A 21,334-nucleotide genomic window follows, 5' to 3' on the forward strand; every position below is an offset into this window, starting at 1 on the left:
CGCCCGGGCACGGCTGGCTGAGCCGGGCGGCTGGGCCGTCAGGACCAGGGGATCAAGGGAGCCCATCCTCACCTCACCGCCACCGAGACGGTCATTGTTCCAAGGGCTCAAAGGCCGTCGGGGCTTCCGCAGTCTACCTCACTTTGGTTCTGAAGTCCCGTGTTCTTTCTACTCCTTTCAAAGCTCCGTTTCCTTTAAGGATGGTGCGTTTGGGACCTGTGCCTGTCCATGGCATCCTTTCCAATTATTTTGAAGTATTTTCAAAGCCCTGATTGTCTGAGGTGTCTTTGGCTGTGAGCACGGTCATGCGGGGTCAGAAACCCAGGCCGAGGCTCCCTGTGGTCTCAGTGTGGTGGGCTGGAAGCTGGGGGCACGGACAGCACCCAGCTCCCCCAGGAGCCCGGAGCCCCGGCTGGCGGTATCAGGCGAGTGTGCACCCAGGGGTGGAGGCGGGGGTGGGGTGGGTAGGCGGCTTCCGTCCCAGCTCAGCCTTTGGGAGAAGCCGGAGTGGTGAGCCCAACCCCGCCTCGATGCGCACAGGTTACATCAGGTTAATTCACCGGGTAACGAGGCCCTGTGACTCCGGGCAGATTCCCAGAGCCTCCAACACTGTCTGCGCCTGGCGGTCAGCCGGGGCCCGCCGCGGACTTGGCCCAGCTCTGCTCCCCACAACCCCCCCCCCCAACCCAGCCCCTTGGCATGTCCCTCGTTCCTTGGTATCCTCAGGTACGTCACCAACCCCGCCCCAGGACAAATCAGGCTTCTCCTCAGCACACTGTGTATGTGGTGTGTGTGGGGTGTGTGTGTGTGTGTGTGTGTGTGTGTGTGTGTGTGTGTGCGCCTACATGAGGTGGGCCCCAGGGCTGTTTCCATCATGCCCAGAGGGCGTGTGCAGGTTAAGCAGGACAGAAACGGTGGTGACCGTTTCCGAGCAGAACTGAAGCTGCAGCCTGAGTTTGGGGTGCCTGCGTTGGGGGCAAGTTTCAGAAACAGGCGGTGGCTCTGGGAGGCCCCCTGCGTGTTGTGCCGGCCAGAGCCCGTCCCACTCAGGGCCAGAACCTGGCAGGGACACTGCGCTTGGTGGGGCCCAAAGGTCCGGGTCAAACTGCGAGCCTTCAGAGGGATCTCGGGGCCGAGCCCGGGGACTTCCGGAAGAGGGACCGCGTCCCCAGGCAGGGAGTCCAGCCACCCCCGACCTGCCCAGGGTCCACCCGCCATTAGCATGGGGGTCATTTCACAGACGGCCAGATGGCACCCTGTACCTTGGGAAGGAGGCTCCCCAAAGCCCAGCCTGCATCACAATAGGTGTGAGAGTGCGGGCGCCCCCCCCCCCCAGCCGGCCCTCCCCAGCCCGGCCTGGGAGCCCAGTGTCTTCACAGGACGGACCCCTGCCCTGTGCACCTGGCCCCATGAGTCCGTCCTACAGTCCCCCCCCCACCCTTGGGCCTGAACGCCCCCAGGCGGCGAGTGTCTCATCGCTCACTTAGAGGCTCTAGAACAGCAGATGGGAGTTTGTTGACACTGAGGGATTTAAGGAGACTCAATTACAGTCGTACCGAAAAAGCTTTCTCTAAAATAGGAAAGCACACGGATTCCTCAACTCGCAGAAATTGCTGACAGCTTTGTTTTCAACCCGGCAGGAGTAAAAAGAAGCTGACAACTTATTTTTGCAGGTTATGCCCATTCAAGTCTATTTTTAGATCTTTGTCCTCAGTGAGCGCACATCGGAATAGCATTCGGTTTGAGAATCGCCATCTGTTCTGAGCGGCGAGCCCCAGCTCACGGGGTCCGGGGTGGGCGCGCCTGGCCGCTCGCGGCTGTCCCCACGGACGAGAACAAAGGGGCATTTTGTGTCCACGGCGTGTGGAGGGGGCACTCCAACGACGTCACAGGCAGCGAGCGCTGTTAAGTTCAAACAGCTATGAATTCAATTCAAACAGCTATGAATACGTTTTATTTATACACCGAGCACCATGAAAAAATGCCCTTGGCTTTTAAAAATGGAGCTCAAATAATCCCTCGTATTTAAATAGATTTCTCATAAAAAGGCCATCCAACCTTATCTTGGTCGTGAAGATAAAAATTAACCTATGGAAAAAAAGCCACCGCAGAATGCTATAAAAGGCCCCTTCCCCTGCCTTCCGGTTTGTGACAAGCACTCCCTCCCTCTGCAGCCCGTTCCTTCCAGAAGCTCACAGAGAGGCCCCACCGGCTGGTGACTCACTCTCTTCTATGGAAATGCAGTTGGTGCATGACATACATCATGACAGGGGACCTGACATATGAGTAATGGGCTACGAGCACCTTCTGGAACCAGCATTCGCATGCGGTGCCCGGGGAGGGCCAGGGGCTGGGCAGGCAGCCCCTAAGCCCACGGGCCTGACCCGCCCTCGTGCTCTATTTTTAGCCTCCACTAAACTTAGCTCATTCCACCCTCTCGAATAACCTAGATCTGAACACCACTCCTCTCCTACGGGTCCAAAGAACTCTGCAAGGAAGATTTAGGTGGTCAGTGACAGGCATTTAACGCGCTACAAGGAGGTAATAGGCCTGGCCCAGGGAGTCCCGCGGCCTCGGGAAGGACCTGGCAGGATTCCGGGACCGTGGACAGCACGCGCTGGCCGTGGCTGTCTCTGCAGAATTGCCCACGTACCCGGCCCGAGGGCAGTGTCCCCTGTGGAGACCGTGTGACCCACCCAGGGCACAGCAAGCCCCACCCCTCCCCCTGCTGCTGGTCACTATTTCGGGCCTCTCTGAACGTTTTCCAAAATAATTACCAAAAGGAAATCATGCTGCTCACACATACACACATGCGCTCTTTCTCTCACTCTCTCTCTCTCTCTCTTTCTCTCTCTCTCTCTCTCCCGTCCCCGAACACACAGAGTCCTTCTTGGGGAAACCGGTACTAAAAAACCCCTAAGCGAAGCTAGGACGGAGGGGTTGGTAACTCACGGGGAGTTCACCTGAAACCCGGAGACAACGCGCCGCCCCTTATCAGGCCCGGTTCCAGGAAGCGGGTCCGCCCTGGGTCACGGCCCTTCCCAGGGCTGCCCGCCCCGCAGGGACCAGGCAGCATCGCCCGCCCGGGGACCTGCTTCCTGTGGCTCTGGCCGGGCTGCAGGACAGCTCCACGGTCAGCATTCGCCCACACCACTGGCCTTCGGTGAGGCCGGAGTGTGGGAGGCGAGGGGTGACGGGGACCTCCCCAAAGCGCCTGGACTCCGAAGGCTGGACCCTCAGCAACGAAGCTAATGGCCACCCTGCGGCCGGAGCCAGAGAAGGGCCATCGGGGCAGGGCGGTAGCCTGAACTGCACCCCCGTCTGCAACCGCTGTGCAGAAAACAACGCAAAGCACCATGGAGACAGGCCATCGTAAGGTGTGCTTTGGGGCCAGCCAGACCCGAGGGCATGGGAAGGCGTGTGTGGTGGCCCCCCCTCCCGACTCTGCCCCTTCCTCGTTCCGCCGCTCACGGGGCCACCCGGCAGCGCTGGAGGCTAAGTGATCTCACCTCACTTCCAACAGAGGCACCGCGACGTGTATACTGTTCAGAAAAAAGAGGCCCAAGCGTCACCCTCTCTGCAAGTGTTCTTTAGGGAACAAGATGTGGTATTTAGGAAAAGCCACCTGGTGTCCCCTGCCCATCGGGCAGGAGGAAACTGGAAAACTGCTTGCTCCGCGGACGAGAGAATACGGTGCCTCTTAGCGCACACCCACGTACTCTGAGTGGCCCTACGTGAGAAGAACCGGACGTTTCTTACCCTCTGAGAAAACAAAAGGATAAATCACAAACGTGGCTTGGGTGGTGGGGCGAGGGGAACCAGCACCGCTCAACACAACTCTTACAAATTTGGGAAAAGCCTGCGGCCCGTGCGTTGGCTCAGTCGGTGGCAACGCAGATTCGAGGGGGCCCGCGAACGCCGAGTGGTTTCCCGGGAGTTCCGGCCCGAGTGCAGGTCCAAAGGGGAGCAGGCGAGTGCACAAGTAACCTAGAGACACGGGCGCAGAGACCTGCGAGGGGCCACTCCACGCGGCCATCTGTGCACGCGACGGACGCCTCCCGCCCGGTCTCTCCACTCCAAGCCTGGAGTCCTCAGCCCCGGCCACGGGGCCCAAGTCCTTCCCCAAGTACCGCCGGGCGGAGCGGAGGGAAGACCGCCCCGCTCCGTGGTGGGAAGGCTCCGGAAGACGCAAGCTGGGCACTGCCAGGGAGCACGTCCTGAGAGGCAGAGCTGGCGGAAGACGGGACAGCGGGTCTGGTTGGTCCTGGCGCCGGCCGGTCGGCGGATTCCCTCTGGCGGTCTGGCTCACTTCAGGCTGGGTTTGTGTCAGTTGCCACATAAAAAGATGCAACACGGGCCTGGAGTCTTACCCTGACCAGGCCCCTCCACCGGCTGACCCCAACCCCCCAGGCGGGCCGCATCGGTACTCCTCGGCTAGCATAGGCCCTTGCGGACACGGCCGCATGCTGGGGCACAGCAGGAACCTCCCCAAGCCCTCTAGGTCCCGCTGCACGAAGGCCGGTGCCCCTAAGCCGAGGTCTAAAGAGGGCCCAATGGCAAAGCACGCTGCTAAGCGGCGAAGCCCTTTAGTCCCTCCCAGTCCAGAGTCACAACTAGGAATTTGAGAAGGATCGTGTCCTTGGATGTCGGACGACGGACTGCCACCCCTCACTAGCCAGCCAGATGCGGCTGTAAGGGGATCCTCAGCCCACGACAAGTTCCAGGACCCTCTACAAGGGCAGCAACAAAAGCGAACCAGTGAGGCGGAAAGATCCCCACAAAGGTCTCTCCGGTGATCCTTCAGGGGAAGCCTGATCAGCGGGAGCCTGGGTACCGAGATTGGCTACGGGAAAGTAGGTCAACCGTGCACGTCTGACATCCACTGGCCCTGTCACGTCCCTTCCTCTGACATGGGGGCTTTGGGGACCAGAGAGCTCATTGTGCTTCATCCCCGTTTCCAAAAGGTTCCCTCCCTCCCTGGCACGATGTGCTGAGATGGCTGAACAGCATGGAGGCCACCGTCTACCTGGTTGTGCAGAGCGATGCCTGGCCCCGAGCCAGTAGATGAGCCCTGGGGGGCGTGCGCTTAGAGCTGGGCTCAGGGCAAACATTTGCATTTGCGGACACGCAGGGAGGGATGCCTTGCACGACTGGGGGGCCCGTGGGGGTAAGGATGGCTGGTTGGGTCAAGGTTGGCCATCATGGCTGCTATGAATTTTCCGGCCAGAACGGCAGCCCTCCCTTCTGTTGGAAAAGTCACCCTCCAATCACAGTGCCTACTCCCACAGCCACAGGGAGGCCATGTGGTCTACTTCACCCAGCAGAGGCCTCTCCTGGGGGGTTCTGAGTCGGTGTTGAGTGAAGAGAGTTCCCCTTCCTCCCTGGTGGCGAGCCAGGCAGAGGGGAGCTGCCATCAGGGAAGCCAGTCTATGAGACCAGTTCCAGGGGACGAAGCTACAAGCCAGACAATGTGTGACAAGAAACGGAGTGTGTCCCTGCAGTCCCGAGACCGTGGCTCCGGCGGCATCCAAGGATGCCACTCCCCTGTCTCGCCTGGCTTCCATGCTGAGAGTCACAAAGCTCCCCTTCACCTAAGCCACTCTGGTTGATTTCCTGCCACTTACAACAAAAGTCCCATTACGCCAAGCATTTCAGACTGCACTCTACTGGGTAAGATTTGAAAATACTTAACAAGATGCAGAATTAAACTTTATCCTTTTGGCCCCAGGAAATCAGTACCAACCGTCACACTAACTCTCCATCGTGCGTGGGCGTATGAGCGTTCTGTCTCTCTGGCCCAAAAAGTGTTTAATAAAAGCAACTGTATCGCCAATATTAGTTCACAGGACGGAGCGCTGTAAAACAGACCTGCGCTTTCCACAGCAAATTAGAATACGTGAAGGTAAGGTTAAAATAGGAGGGCTCGTACGTGAACCAGTCTCAGGAAACTCCTACTCCTCCAAACAAACCAACAAGACAAAACAGAACAAAAACCTCCCCACTAGGTTTCTCCGTTTCACTCAGTGGCTGTAAAGCAGTTGTTAATCATGCACACATTAAGAAGCCGAAACACATTGGGTTATTTCTGAAGCACATTGTTTTGAAGCTCTGTGTGAATCTTTCGTAGTTGTGTGTGGAGAGTTATGTCACAAAGTTAATCATTCCCAGGATGCTTGCATCTGGGGTAATGAGAAACTTCTTGTGCAAGCGGCCATTAATCAGTGAGGGCAACATTGCATAATGGGCTCTGGAGCACGTGTCCGGGGATCGGAGCCCAGCGTTTCTGCCTCTCGCTGACCTTTTCCAAAGCAGAACTGGAGCCACGTGATGTGTGCTTCCTGCCAACAGCCACTTATTGCCAATAATTAAGTTGGATAATGTGGAGAAGTAGAAATAGAAATTGCAGTTCCTTCAGAGTTCTAAAAAGGACTCTCTTTGAAGTCCTTGGTTTGTGGCTCCGTGTTGTGGCTGACTTGAACGCGTCACTCTTGATCGTTACCAAAACTACCCATTAAAGTTGAAATAAAATATTTTGCTAAGTGGTTCCTGGCATTTGTGTTAGAAACAATAGCCATGGCCCCACAATAAGATTATTTTATACATAAGAAAAGGGAAGCAAAAAAAAAAAAAAAAAAAATCAAAGACGCCAAGAGCCAAAGACGTACGCGTCATCCATCCACTCTCAGCCCATCATGTTTGATGTTCTTGAGCAACAGTGTTAGCGAGAAACTCTTACTTAATCTTGCCGGTATTATCCAAAGAGGACACTTGTGAAATACTCAAGGCAAATAAATATGCTCTCATTATTACACGAATAAAGAGCCCGTGTAGTGTGAACTGCATCTGTGACATCCACGCAGACTCGAGGGGGAGCAGAACCGTAATTAAGCCCCGGCAACGACAACGGCCACTGTGTCCAAGGAGCTCTGGGGCCCCCCGTGCCAACCTGCTGTTTCCAACGGCACCTTAACCAAACAGTTCTTCTGGAACTTCACCAAGGGTCCATTTTACATCCTAGCAGCCGACCTGAGTGTATCTGGTTCCCTGGTATATATTACGAACAATAAATTGTCAAGTTTCCTCTTTATTATTTTCTTTTTGTTTGTTTGTTTGTTTGCATTTCAGAAAAGGACTCTTTCCAAAAAAAAAAAATTACAAAAAAAAAAAAAAAAACCCAAAAGGACTCTCTTGGATTCCATCCCACTACCAAACTCTTACTGTACTTGAAATCCTGGCCCATATCTGACAATTTTGAATTAATAAACTGCTCTGTCATCATAGTGTTAATGCCCAACAGTGGAACATGAACTTCACAGATGGAAGGAAAGTTTATACTCCTCCTGAAACACAAAACACGTACCTGCCAGGATTTCAATAACTAACTCTTGATTTTTACCACTTGAATTCTGCATTTGTGCATTGATTTGCTTTGATTTATGGCCGTTAGCTTTGCCACCGGTGGCTGAGTGCACACGAATGCTCCACAGACCGAGCCAATGTCATGACCAGGCAGGGGCAGCTGCAGCCAGAACGGCAAATGTCCTGGGCCTGTGCTCAGAGCACACATTTAAAAGACAACATAGCAGTAAACCCCATACTTCTTTGATTGTAAATAAACTTTACATTTGGGAAGTAAGGTATATTAAATATTGAGGGCTGTAATAACAACAATAAATAGCATAATATTGTGGATAATTAATATCATGGTATTAGTATTAATGGTTAATATATTATCATTCAATAAACATCAGTTTTGATGTACCAGAAGTCAGATGTTATTTATCAATAACAACATCCGCGATACACATGGTTGCATTAAAATCACCTGGCTGGGGGGCGCCTGGATGTCTCAGTCAGTTAAGTGTTCAACTTTGGCTCAGGTCATGATCTCCCGGTTCGTGGGTTCGAACCCCACGTCAGGCTCTGTGCTGACGGCTCAGAGCCTGGAGCCTGCTTCAGATTCTGTATCTTCCTCTCCCTCTACCCCTCCCCTACTCGTGCTCTCTCTCTCTGTCTCTCAAAAACAAAGGTTAAAAAAAAATTAAAAAAAAAAAAAAGTCAGCTGGCTGGGTGGGTCATGTAGTAGGAAAAGTGCAGTGAGAACCTCCAGAACCTGCTTCTCTGTATAAGCAGTCATTTTCAAGATCAAGTTTTTTACAAAACCCTTGGAAATTAACCAAAAGCTTGCAACCATCTGATGAGCATTTCTTCAGGAAAAATGGCTGAGTCTCAGGAAGAACATCAAGCTCTGTGGAGGTTTAAATTGCCATACACCCACTTTTCCAAACTCCATAAAACCCAACCATCTGAAAGTCAGGGTAGCCATTGCCCCAACCCCCACTGTGTCTGTAGCCTCCCCCAAAGCTCTCTTCTTGGGACTCTGTCATTTTCTGGCCTGTCCGGCAGCATCCTGGAGGCCCAATTACTAAGGAAAACCCTGACTCACAGGCTTTGTCTTTATCCGACCTGACTCAGAAACCCCTCCTGTGAACAGCTTTCTACAGGGTATTTGTGGGAAACGATCGGTGGCAACAATTTAGCACCAAAGTCACCTGAGGCGGTGACAGCAGCTGGTACAAAAAAGAAGCTGGGGGATGAGATGCCTATAGTGGGCTGTAAAAACCTCTGACACGTTCCTAGGAGTCTAGAAGGCAGTATGCACGTGCAGGGCTGTGGACACGCTCAGCAAAGACCTGAGAAGGCTTTCTAACTCTCATCTCTGGCTGACCCCGAGGCTCTGCAAGGAAGTGAAGGCTGAGGCAAGGTTGCCAATTGCCCAACAAAGCATTGGAGGCAAGCCCCAACATGCACACAGTGCCCCTTCCCAAGACCTGGAGATTCACTGCTTCAAGGCATTTAGAGGAGTCTCAGTCTGGTCATTTAGCTGATCGCTAAATTAAACAGAGACTTCAGGGATCACAAACAATAAAGAATACAGACTTATTTCAGACAAGTTAAGGCATAAACAAATAGCAACAATAATAAACAGCAACCACAAACCTGGGACAGGAGAGGCAAGGACCTGATTTCTAGGGTTGCCATATTATTTTATTTATTTTTTGCCATATTATATTATTTTAAATACCTATGCAACAAAATACTGTTAAGACATGTAAAGAAACGAGAAAGTGTGATCCATACAAAGAAAAGAAGCAACCAATAGAAATTATTCCTAAAAAAACCCCGAGACATTGAACTTACCAGAAATGGTTTTAAAAGTTATTTTAATTATCTTCAAAGAACTAAAGGAAAGTATGAGAACAATGGCTCACAAAACAAGGAATATAAGTAAAGAAAAATTGTAAAAAAAAAGAACCAAAGACCAATTCTAAAGTTGAAATTTTATTAACTAAAACAAAAAACTCACTAGTAGTCTCAGGAACAGCTATGACATGGCAGAGGGATCCGTGAATTTGAAGACATATCAATAGCAATGATCAAATCTAAAGAACAGTGAGAAAGAAGTTCAAAGGAAAATGAACAGAGCCTCAGAGGCCCGTGGGACACCACCAAGTATACTACCATATGCATAATGGGCATTCCAGAGGGAAAGGAGAGATAGCAGTAGAAAGAATACTTAAAGAGCTAATGGTCAAAGACTTCCCAAACTTGAAAAAAAGACATGAATCTACACATCCAAAAAGCTCAATGAAATCCAAGCAGGATGAACCCCAAGAGATCCACCACCAAGGCACATTATAATAAATTGCCACAAGCCACCCAAAGAATCGTGAAAGCAGCATGAGAGAAGTGACTTGTCATTCACAAAGGGCCCCTCAAAAGATTAATGGCCAATTTCTCACCAGAAACCACACAGACCAGAGGGCAGCGGGATGACATATTCACAGTGCTGAAATGCAAAGACTGTCAACCAAGAAGCAGATACCTAATAAGCTTTCCTTCAAAAATGAAGAAAAAATTAAGACATTTCAAGGTAAACAAAAACAGAGAAATTGTCACTAGCAGAACTTCCTTACAATAACTTCTATAAAGGGGGTCCTTTGGGTTGAAATGAAAGGACACTAGAGAGTGATTCAAACTACTGGGGGCGGGGGGAACTAAGTGTACTGGTAAAGGTAGCAACACATATAAAAAATTATAAATATATTTTTCATCTTTAAATTTTTTTCCTCCAATCAGAATTAAAAGCTGCATAAAACAATAGTTATCAAGCTGTTCTCATGGACTTAGAATGCATACAGATTTAATTTACAGGACAATAATGGCATAGCAGTAGGGGAAGGGTACAACGCTACACGGGAGCAAGTGGCAGATGTATATCTCACCTGATCAATAACTACATTGAATGTAAATAAATGGCCAAACACTCTAGTCAAGAGGCAGAATGGACAGAATGAATTAAAAAAATATGATCCAACTTTATGCTGTCCACAAGAAATACACTTTAGATTCAAAGACCTACATAGGTTGGAAGCAAAAGGATAGAAAAAATATAGCACAGAAAAGCAACCAGGAGAACTGGAGTGGCTATCCTAATGTCAGACAAGACAGACTTCAAGATGAAAACCTAATATAGATGGAGAAGCATATTTTATAATGATAAAAGGATTAATTAAACGAGAAGACATCATCATCATCATCATCATCAATACATATGCTTAACAACAACAGAGTCCTAAAATACATGAAGGAAAACCTGACAGCATTTGAAGGGAGAAATAGACAATTCAACAACAGTAGTTGCAGACTTCAATACCTCATTTTAAATGCTGGGTAGAAGAAGTGGAAGACCAACAGGAAATAAAAGAATGAAACAAGACTACAAATGAACCCGACCTAGTAGAAAGCTCTGTCCAGCAGCAACGGAATGCACATTCCTATCGTATGCACATGGGACCTTCTCCAGGATAGATCATATTTGAGGCCATTAAAAAAAAAAAAAAAGCCTCATTAACATATGCCAAGGACTGAAATTATACAATGATGAGATTGAAGTATATTTGCCAGCACAACAGAATTGAAATTAAATTTGTCCCAATAATACAAGGACATCTGGGATGTTCGCAAGCATGTGGAAATTAAGGAACACAATCCTAAAAGACCAGCAAGACAAAAATCTCACAAGAGAAATTCAAAAATACTTTGAGATGAATGAGCACAAAACCACACGTGTCAGGGTCCCCAGACCACCTTCAGGTCTGGTAATTCACTAGAGGACTCATGGCACTCAACAAATAGACTACAACCAAAAGGATACCGAGCAAAGCAGCAAAGGAAAAGGTGGAGGGGTGGCTGTCGGGGAGACCAGCCGCAAGCTTCCAAGGGTCCTCTCCCAGTGGAGTAACACAGGAGGAGTTAAGTTCCTCCAGCAACAAAGTATAATCAGACGTGTGAAGTGTCACCAATATCTCATTAGAGACTCAGGGCCCAGGGCTTCTGCTGGGGCTAGACATGCAGGCATACTCTGCTTGGCGAAAATCCAAATCCCATATTCCAAAAAGGAAAGCATAAGCCATATTGTCTGTACAGTGTAGGCATAACTCTTACCAGTTCTGGAAATGGGAATTTCCCCAAATGTAAGTTTCCAAATGTAGGCCAGGGGCCCATCTTGCAACCAGTCTTTCCCAAGAATAGTAATTCAGACCTGTCATGTTAATTAACTCTTTTCCACAAACATATCAAAACTTACGGGATGCAAGTAAAGCGTGCTCAGAGAGGCATGTACGTGGCATGTGCCGACAGGAAAAAGACCTCAAATCAAATAACCTAACATTCTACCTTGAGAAATTAGAAAAACAAGAGGAAACTACAGCCAAAGTAAGTAGAAGGAAGGAAATAATAAAGATTAGACTAAAAATAAATGAAAAAGAGGACAGAAAAATAATAGAGAAAAAAACACAACAAAATGAAAAGCTGATTCGTTGAAAAGCAACGGAACAGGTAAATCGAGCGGGATGAACAATGACAAAAAGGAAGGAGCCTGAAATACTAAAATCAGGAATGAAAGGGGGGAAAACTGCTACCGATCTTATAGAAATAAGGATGGTGAAAAATTCACATACATATTGTATGTGAAATTACATAACCTACATGAAATTTAAAATTCCTAAAAAGAAAGAGAATATTGAAACTGACTCAAGAAGAAATAGAAGGTCTGTACTGAGGTAAAACATGAGGGTAAATTCACAATCAAAGCATTTCCAACACAGGAAAGCCCAGGTCCAGACGGTTTCACGGATAAATTTCACTGAACCATTAGAGTAGAATTAACATCAATCCTACACAAACACTTTTGTTAAAAAAAAAAAGACTTCCGAAATTGTTCTGAGAAACCGGTATTACCCTGATACCGAAACTGAAGAAAGACATCACAAGAAAGAAAACTACACAATAATATTCCTTCTAAACCTAAACCCATAAATCCTGAACATAATATTAGTAAGCCACATCCAGCAAAAAGGAATATACACCATGACCAAGCAATTTATCTTACGAGTGCAAGGTTGGCCTAATATCTAAAAATCAATTCATGTGGGGGCACTTGGGTGGCTCAGTTGGTTAAGCATCCAACTTTGGCTCAGGTCATGATCTCACGGCTCCTGGGTTCAAGCCCTGAGTTGACCTCTGTGCTGACAGCTCAGAGCCTGGAGCCTGCTGCACATTCTGTGTCTCCCTCTCTCTCTGCCCCTCCCCCACTTGAGTTTTCTCTCTCTCTCTCTCTCTCTCTCTCTCTCTCTCAAAAATAAACAAACATTAAAAGATTTAAAAAAGAAAATTAATGTAATAACTGTATCAATAGAATAAAAAATAACAACTGCATGATCAAATCACAACAAGGAGAGACAATGGAGTAGAATTAAGAGTTTAGAAATAAATCTTTTACCAAGATAATACAAGAGAAGAAAGAATAGTTTTTTCAACAAGCAATCCTGGGACAACTGGATTTCCACAAGGAAAAGGAGGAAGTTGGACCCTACCTCACACCATATATACAAATTAACCAAAATGGATCAAAAACCTAAATGTAAAAACTAAAAACTATAAAATGCTTAGACAAAAACATATCTTTATCACCTTGGGGTGGGGAACAGTTTCTGAGGACACCAAAAGCACAATGCACAAGGGAAAAAACAGATAAACTTGGCTTCGTCAAAATTTAAAACGTTAGTGCTTCAAGGGACACCATCAAAAAAGTGAAAAGACAGCCCACAGGAGAAAAGATTTATAAATCATATATCCAATAAGATAATTTGTATCTGGAATGACTAGTATCCAGAATATATAAAGAACAGTTACAACGCAATAAAAAAATGGGAACCTAATTAAAACCAGACAGAAGGTCTGAATAGACATTTCTCCAAAAGATATACAAATAGCCAACAACCACACGCAAAGATCTTGAACACCATTAGTCACTGACACCGGGGCACCTGGGTGGCTCAGTCTGTTGAGCAACTGACTCTTCATTCCGGCTCAGGTCATGATCCCAGGGCCGTGGGATCGAGCCCCGTGTCAAGCTCCATGCTGAGTGTGGAGCCTGCTTAAGATTCTCTCTCTCCCTCGGCCCCTCTCCCTGGCTCGCTCTCTCTCCACTTCACACATAAAATTTTCTAAGATTAAAAAAAAAAAAAGGCAATGACAAGTGCTGATGAGGATGTTGAGAAATGGGAACGTTTACGTATTGCCAATGGGACGGTAAAATGGTGCCTGATTTTGGAAACCAGTTTAGCAGTTCCTTGAAAAGTTAAACATCAAGTTGTTTTGTGACCCAGCACTACTTCCGCTCCTGGGTGAACACCCAAGAGAAATGGTAAAATATACCCCCACAAATACTGTACATGCATGTTCACAGCAGCAGCGTTCATAATAGCCGAAGAGTGGAAGCCACCTAAAAGTTCATCAACCGATGAGTGGATAAACAAAACTGTAGAATGTCCACACAATGGAGTATCTTCAGCCACAAAAAGGATTTAGGGGCAATGCGTACCACACCATGGATGAACCTTGAAAACATAACGCCGAGCGAAAAAAAGCGTCAGACGTCACAGGCTACATATTGTATAAACCTGTTTAGATAAAATGTCTTAAGCGGGCGAATCCAGAGACAGAAAGCAGCTGAGTGGTTGCCAGAAGTTGGCGGCAAGGGACAGACCGCTAATGAGTACAGGGCTGCTTTGGGGGCTGATGAAAATATTCTGGCATTAAACAGTGGTCATGGTTGTACAACTCTGTGAAGAAATGAAGACGGCTGAACTGTGCAGCTTAAAGGGCGACTCCTTTGGTATGTAAATTATACGTTAAAAAACAAAATAAAACAGAATCCCCACAAAACCCACAAAGGTGTCTTGTCCCTCAACTCTGATGTCAGGGCTCCAATCCCAGAACCAATTTGAATTGGTTATGAAATAGAGCCCCAAAGGCATCAATAGGTAACTTCCCCAGGTGACAACAGCTTTGGAAAACTCTGTTCTCAGGGGTGACAAATAGACTAGAGGAGGTCTTTTTTCTTACAGATGTGACCTTTATTCTGTATCTGCTGGAGGTCATGGGGCAAGAGAGGTAGGACCCGTCTGTCTCAGGCCAGGACTCAGTTCTTTTTCCTGGTTCCCTTGACCATGACTTTCCTCCTCACATTCACTTTCCAAGACTAGTTATCCTTGGGGAAGACTGGATACAATTAAAAATGTCAGTTCTGTTGAATTTTACAAGAAATTCAACACAAATTTTCCTATCTCTACATGCAAATTTTTTTTTTTAAGTTTATTTATTTTGAGAGTGAGAGAGGGAGATAGTGTGTACGGGAGGAGCAGAGAGAGAAGGAAAGAGAGAATCCCAAGCAGGGTCTGCAACGTCAGCATAGAGCCCGAAGCGGGGCTCGAACCCACTAACTGTGAGATCACGACCTGAGCTGAAACCAAGAGTCAGACTCTTAACTGACTGAGCCATCCAGGCGCCCCTCTACCTGCAATCATTTTTAAATACGCACATAGCATGGGGCACCTGGCTCGGGTAAGCATCCGACTTTGGCTCAGGTCACGGTCTCATGGTTCATGGGTTCGAGCCCCAAGCTGGGCTCTGTGCTGACAGCTGGGAGCCTGGAGCCTGCTTCAGATTCTGTGTCTCCCTCTCTCTCTCTGCCCCTCCCCAGCTCACACTCTGTCTCTGTCTCTCAAAAACAGATAAAATGTTGAATGACAATTTTTTTAAAGTCTGTAAAAAATATGCACACAGTGTGTGAGAAGTCACCCATTCTACCTGACCTCAGAAGTACCAGCACAGTGGATGGGCCTGGATAAAACTGTTTGTCTTTTTTTTTTTTAAGTTTATTTATTTATGTTGAAAGAGAGAGATCGGGAGACACCCAATCCTAAGCAGCCTTCACACTGTGCCCGGCGTGGGGCTCGAACTCAAGAACTGTGAGATCATGACCTGAGCAGGAATCAAGAGTCGGACACTTAACTGACGGCCCCCAAACTGTTCGTGTTTAACAGGGGGGACTGACAGTCCCATGCCACGCGTACTCCCCACAAAGACTGGACGCAGAGAAAGTGCCTTTTCAAGCATCCAACGGAGGAGCCCCTGACAACTCCCACCAATATCATCTCACCATAACCGGAGCGTCTTTGCACCAGGCTGCATGTGGTCTGTCATTTCCTGTCTTGAATGGCGCGTCACACGTTTCTTGTATTTTTAAAGCACTCAGATGAGGGCCGCCTGTGAGCAAGTTCTGAGGTTCAGAGAAAGTGTGTTTCAGGCAAGTGTTAGCAGACAACTCAGAAGAAATGTGACTCAGGGCAGGAGAGGCCGCGAGGAGTCTGAGCTTCTCCGGCTCGCCGACCCGCGCTTCACTTTCCGTAAACTGCACAAAGGTTTCATTCAACTGGGCTCGGAGGCTGGAAGTGAAAGTGGCCTGACTATTTTTGAAAAGGTCAGGAAAGTGCACTCGCCCGCCTTCATATTCCTCTGAACCCTTTGCCTGTGAACATCACGGCGACGGGAGTCTGGCCCCGAGCCTCAGGGGGATGCCGCGGTGATTTCGCGACTCCCCTCGGCGGCCTTCGATCCCACTCTGCGCCACGGGTTCGCCGCATGTGATGAACGTGTCACACGGTGGTCTCCCGGGCCGCGCGTCAGGGCTGCGTGTTGGCCGCGAGGTGCGGGCGGCAGCCCCCGCGGGGAGCCTGCTCTGTTCCTGGTCTGGTCACACCCCTCCCAGCCTCTCCTCTGTGATGGCGGGGTACAGCCAGGCAGCCTGGGGAGGGCCGATCGGGCATGAGAACCCCCTCCCGCCCCCCACCCCCCCACCCCCCCGCCCTCAACACTGGTACCGGGAACACGGCAGCGAGCGGCACTGGGCAGCCGTGTACCTCCCACGTCCTCAGCCTGCATCAGCAGAAGGGGCGCGATCCGGGTGACACCGGGGACACAGCACGGCCACATTAGGAGAGCTGTCCTCTGCCCCGCCTCGTGCTCTTACGGCCCTGCCGGGACTGCTCGCCTTCTGCTTCTGCTTCAGCCGCCGGGGTCGGGGCAACTCCTAGGCCCGGAAGAACCCAAGCGGCTTCCCCTGCTGACCGTGGTCCTCAGCCTCATGTGGACGGCGCAGGGCCGCCAGGAGAAGTGTCACCGGGGCCGGATTCACACTGCACGTCTCCCAGCTGTCCCCGACTCCCCTTTCCCAGGGTGAACGCCAGGTTTCTGAATCGTCCCCGAGCCCCCTGCCTTGTCCCAGCACGGCTCTTCTGAAACGTGAAACAAGGTGCCAGCACAGCCGTGGAAGACGGCTCTCCCGCTCCCAGGCAGACACGTCCGATCTGTGTGCACAACCGGTCACGAGCACCACATAACAGCCCTCTCTACAAATGAACCAGCAGACTCAGATGACGAGACGCTTTGCCTGAGGTGGGTCTCCTCACTGACCTTCTAAGAAACCTGGTCAAAGGGCTCCTGGGTGCTCTCTAGAAACGCAGAGCGAACCCGTGACGCTCGAACTGAACGCGGGGCTCTGGGTGAGAGTGCAGAGCAGAGCGAGGTGCTCGCCACACTGCCCCCAAGAGTACGGGGGACTCTCGAGCCACACGGGCTTCCTTTTTTGGTATCACACAAACCACGAGTCCCCAAACTCACGCTCTGGTCGCCGGCTGAGGGAGGCAATGCCCCGCTCCCAGCACCGTGGCCGGCCCCATGTCCCGCCAGAGCGCAGTGATGAGACTTTGGGGCTCTGGGCACGGCACCTGCCACTGATCCAGCCCTCCACTTTCTCGGCCCGCCAAGGGACAAACCCGTTCCCAAGGATCTCTGGGCGCTGGCTGCGAACACGCAGCTATGGGACCCAGCGGTGGGGGTGGGGGGAGAGCTCCCGACCCCACTGCCCTCCTGCACTCACTCTGTGCTCCAGGTTCTGCCCCCCGGGAGTCACCCGGAACTCTCCCCGTAAACCCAGCACGGGAACAGCCGCAGAGGTTTGGGGCCTCACACGCAGTGGTCATTAACCCTAACGACCAGCCCAAATTCCCTCATCTTGTCCGTATTCACATCTGCAGTGATCTTGTCCGTGTTCCCTCCAACCAAAACAGGCAACACACACTTGAAAACGGGACAGACAAGCTGGTGGCTGAGCTCACTCTGCTGCCCCACAGGGGACAGTCAGCTCACTGAGGATGGCCTCCTCCTACCTTGTCTTCTTGGCCTCGCGCTGCAGGAACAGGACGATGGGGGCTGGCCCCAACAGCTCGAGCTCCGCGTCTTGGGCTGTCCTTGGCAACCTCAATTCCCCCTGCCGGGCACCCTGCTCTCTCACTGCCTGGAGAATGCACCTGAAAAATAGATGCCCCAAACCACGTACTTGAGGGTGGGGAGCCTGCCCTCTAAGGATCTGTCGGGGGGGGGGGGGTCTCCCAAAGCCAAGGACTCCGAAAGTACAAAGGGACGGTGGGTTTTCAGGGCCTGGGACCCACAGGTATTTTGAGCAGAGGGTTCAATCCCTAACACCCCAAACACCTCCAAGCACAGTCTGTACACAGCCTGTGTCGTCAATGCGGAAAAATGGTTCCCATTTTACCAAAACATTACCAAGGAACTTTTAAGTGCTGTAGTTTTTCTTTTGGGACAAATATACAGTTATTCTGTAATATAAGAAATCGATTTCATTGCCGTTTTGATAAAGCCCAATAACGCTGACCTACACATACATTAATAGTTAACTTGGTAGGCGGACGAAGAAATACAATGGCACAATTAAATACGAGAAAGCGTCTGCCTGCCAGGAGTTTCAGACCCCGGATCAGAGCGACTGTAGGACCTATCACAAGAGAGAGCCATGGTCCAGGGACACAAAGGGTCAATGGCCTGCCACCAACAAGCCCGCATGAGACACAAGCATTTCCCATGGAGCATGGCATCCGTGAGCAACACCCAGCTACTTGGGTCCACCTACCTACAAAGCTCTAAGAAAAGTGGCCAGAAAAGTGATACTCTGTGACAAGCCATTTTGACAGCCAGAAGAGGAGGGGCGGGAAAGGACTAAGGAAAACTGTCTAGTTTTTAACAAACTTGAAATGATCCGTTAACTCCCAGAAATGAGTCAAGACAATCTGCGTTTTCTTTGGGCGATTATTGCAACTCTCCTTGTCTCCCAGCTTCTGTGACTCGCGAGGCCTCTTCTTTCCCAGAAAGGTTATAGATTAACCAGCACAAGCGTCCTTGAAAACCAGTGTGTCTCCTGCTCTGAGATGATGTGAAACGCTTTTCCCCTGAACGGGGACTGTGCTCAGTTAACCACCCTCCCCCCAGGTCTTCTTCATCTTCATCAGGACATTGGGGATCGCCACCACGTGGCCAGCGTGTGGCAGCTTGCCGTGGTTCTGAGTAAGGCCGCACAAACGCTCTGTGTGCCGGAGGACAACGTGGGCAGCAGCCCGCCCCGTGAGGGGCAGCCCCCTCGAGGAGCCACCGGACTCGGGCACAGCGTCAGGACCGCCCTAGCTCTGCCGAAAGAAAGACCACAGGAAAGGCAAACTTTGCAGACAAGTGGGCACTTTCCCCTCGCTCTCATACATGAGTCTGTGATCTCTGCAGTCACAGGGGAGGAGCTCTTTGCTTTCAGATCCGCTCTGGTGACTTCATCCAAACTTGCAGGAAATTAAATGGTGCTCCATCAGCAATAGACCACGCATCCGTGGGGAGAGACCAGTCATTCGGCACACGCTTGATATTTTCGCCATTCATGTAATTATTTCCCACTCCGCGAAAACGAACTGGCATTTGAACGTGTCACGGGCAGAACAACACGGTGCTGAAATCTTAAGAAAATAAGGAACAGTACTTTACTTGCAAATTATCCTGCATGAAGTGAGCGGCGCAAGTTTATCAGAAAACAAAGCGTGCACCTCGCCGGATACAATCGCCAGGGCCGAACGTGGAATTTAGTAAGTCCCCATCACATGAGGCCAACCAGCTGAGCGCTGCCCCCAAACGTGCAGGGCCAGCCGCACAAGTGACAGGGAACATCGCGCTGTCCTTCGGCACCAGGACACGGAGAGTGGGGACGGCCAAAGCCTGGCCGGGTAGGCTCTGGCACGCGGCAAGTCCACGCTTGCCTATCTCAAGGCTTTTCAAATGGAGGCGGAGAGTTCAGTTTCGCAAAATGAAAAATAATAATAAAACTTTCAAAGTCGATGCGCTTCCCGAGAGCAAGGAAGCATCGGTGCTGAGCGTGGGAATGCACAGGACAGGCGGTCACCCACGTGGCCAACCGCACTCGACGGCAACAGAGCACGGGTGTGGGATCGGGGAGGACGGTGGGGCACCACCACGGTCCGCTCGTCATGCGGTGCCCGTCCCGGGAAAGCGGGGCCTCCCCGGTGCCGCCAGCCTCGGGCCCGGACACAGGCTCGGGGAAGGCAGCCTGGTTTGATAACGTACAAAACAAAGCTGGCCGGAATCTGTTTAGGGAGCTGGAACGTTCCCCCTGCACCACACACTGAATTCTACAGCTCACTGTGCCCTGCACACGTGGTACCTGCCCCCTCCCCCGGCGAGGCTGTCCGCTCAGACGTGCCCCCAAGCCCCTCCGAATCTACTCACTTTGCCTGGCCAGCGGTTAGAAGCGCGAGATGGGGTGGCCGTGTTCACCTCCTTCCTCACTGAAACCAGATGCGCAAGAGCCAGGGGTGGGAAACTCACACTCCACGGCCGCAGGCCCGTTAGGACAGCCCGGCCCCGGCGGCACGGCTCTGTCCCCCAGTCAGACTGGGGGATGGGGCCGCCTGCGCGGCGGTCGTCCAAGCGCGCCACCGCCAAGCCTCCAGTGCGCCTCACGAGGCCTTGGGCCCCCGTCTCTGACCGGGTTACCCTCCCACCATCCTCACTGCATTCTAAGACTCAAGAGGTCACCTCACAGAATGGGCATGGAAAGCCGGTTTCCTCTAAAAGCCAACACGCGATGATTTCTTCAATTCAGAAAGAATGGGGTAAGAGAGAAATTCCCAAGTTTTCTTTTCACCGATTTTATTTATATTTGGTAATTTTCACTCAGAGAACCTATCAATTCCTCTTCCAGTCAGAGATGCATGTATGTGTGCGTGTATACACATTCCCTTAGAAACTTTATTTGGTATGACTTCACATTTTTTGGTATATAGAAATAATTTTATTTCGTATTGCAGCACAGTAGACATACAATCAATATTATTTCCTAGAGTGTGCAATATAGAAATTATTCACATTAAAAAATTAAGAACAGAAAGCCTCATATGCAGGAAATATTTAAAACTGTGTACCTAACTTTGAATCGGTTTCTGACAGCGCAGACTACTAGCTTTATAAACCTGAATGAATATGACATGAGACACGTTTGAACAAAGTACACAGATGGGTCCGCTCCAGATGCCTAATTCACTAGACGGAGGGCGCGTCCTTCACTTTGGTCAGTGGGATTCCACGTGCTGAGGCAAATGTGGATCTGAAAGATACTTCCAGAAGTACACGTCTTACACTGGCATTTGAAAGGTTTGTTTCTTCTATTCTCCTTTATAGCGAGGGGACCTTTTCTCTTTAAAAGCAAGAAGACCTTCAAGCCTGTCTTTTGTTGAAATAGTCTAGAGAGACAAAACATTATGTTACCTAAACCAAAAAATAAAAACTGTAAACGTTGAACAAGCTTTATGTAAAAAAAAACAAAAAAAACAAAACAAAACAAAAAACAGAAAATAATCTAAAATTTGAATCCTACTAATCATTTGAAGAATTGTTACCAAATTGACCATTCTAATTCCAAATATGCCCCCCACCCTCATTTCAAATGTACATAAAAAAACCAACAGGCTTTATCTTTTACATAGTTTTAGGTTTACAAAACATTGAGCAGAAAGGT

At 49.9% G+C, this 21,334-nt stretch overlaps 1 protein-coding gene across 3 annotated transcripts in view; it reads right to left on the reverse strand.

Annotated features, from left to right (window-relative positions):
* AUH (AU RNA binding methylglutaconyl-CoA hydratase) overlaps positions 1 to 21,334 on the reverse strand; it is a 208,656-nt gene that overhangs the window by 29,139 nt on the left and 158,183 nt on the right. For 2 of the 3 annotated variants that reach the window (XM_042964066.1, XM_042964065.1), the window contains exon 10: positions 17,637 to 17,777. In XM_042964066.1, the coding sequence (XP_042820000.1) occupies positions 17,637 to 17,777 (141 nt within the window). Of the gene's footprint in view, positions 1 to 17,636; positions 17,778 to 20,452; positions 21,060 to 21,334 lie in introns of those variants that run through there. The other variant, XM_042964067.1, reaches the window with a different exon arrangement.

Source organism: Panthera tigris, chromosome D4, assembly GCF_018350195.1.
Source record: "Panthera tigris isolate Pti1 chromosome D4, P.tigris_Pti1_mat1.1, whole genome shotgun sequence".
NCBI classification, from domain to species: Eukaryota; Metazoa; Chordata; class Mammalia; order Carnivora; family Felidae; genus Panthera; species Panthera tigris.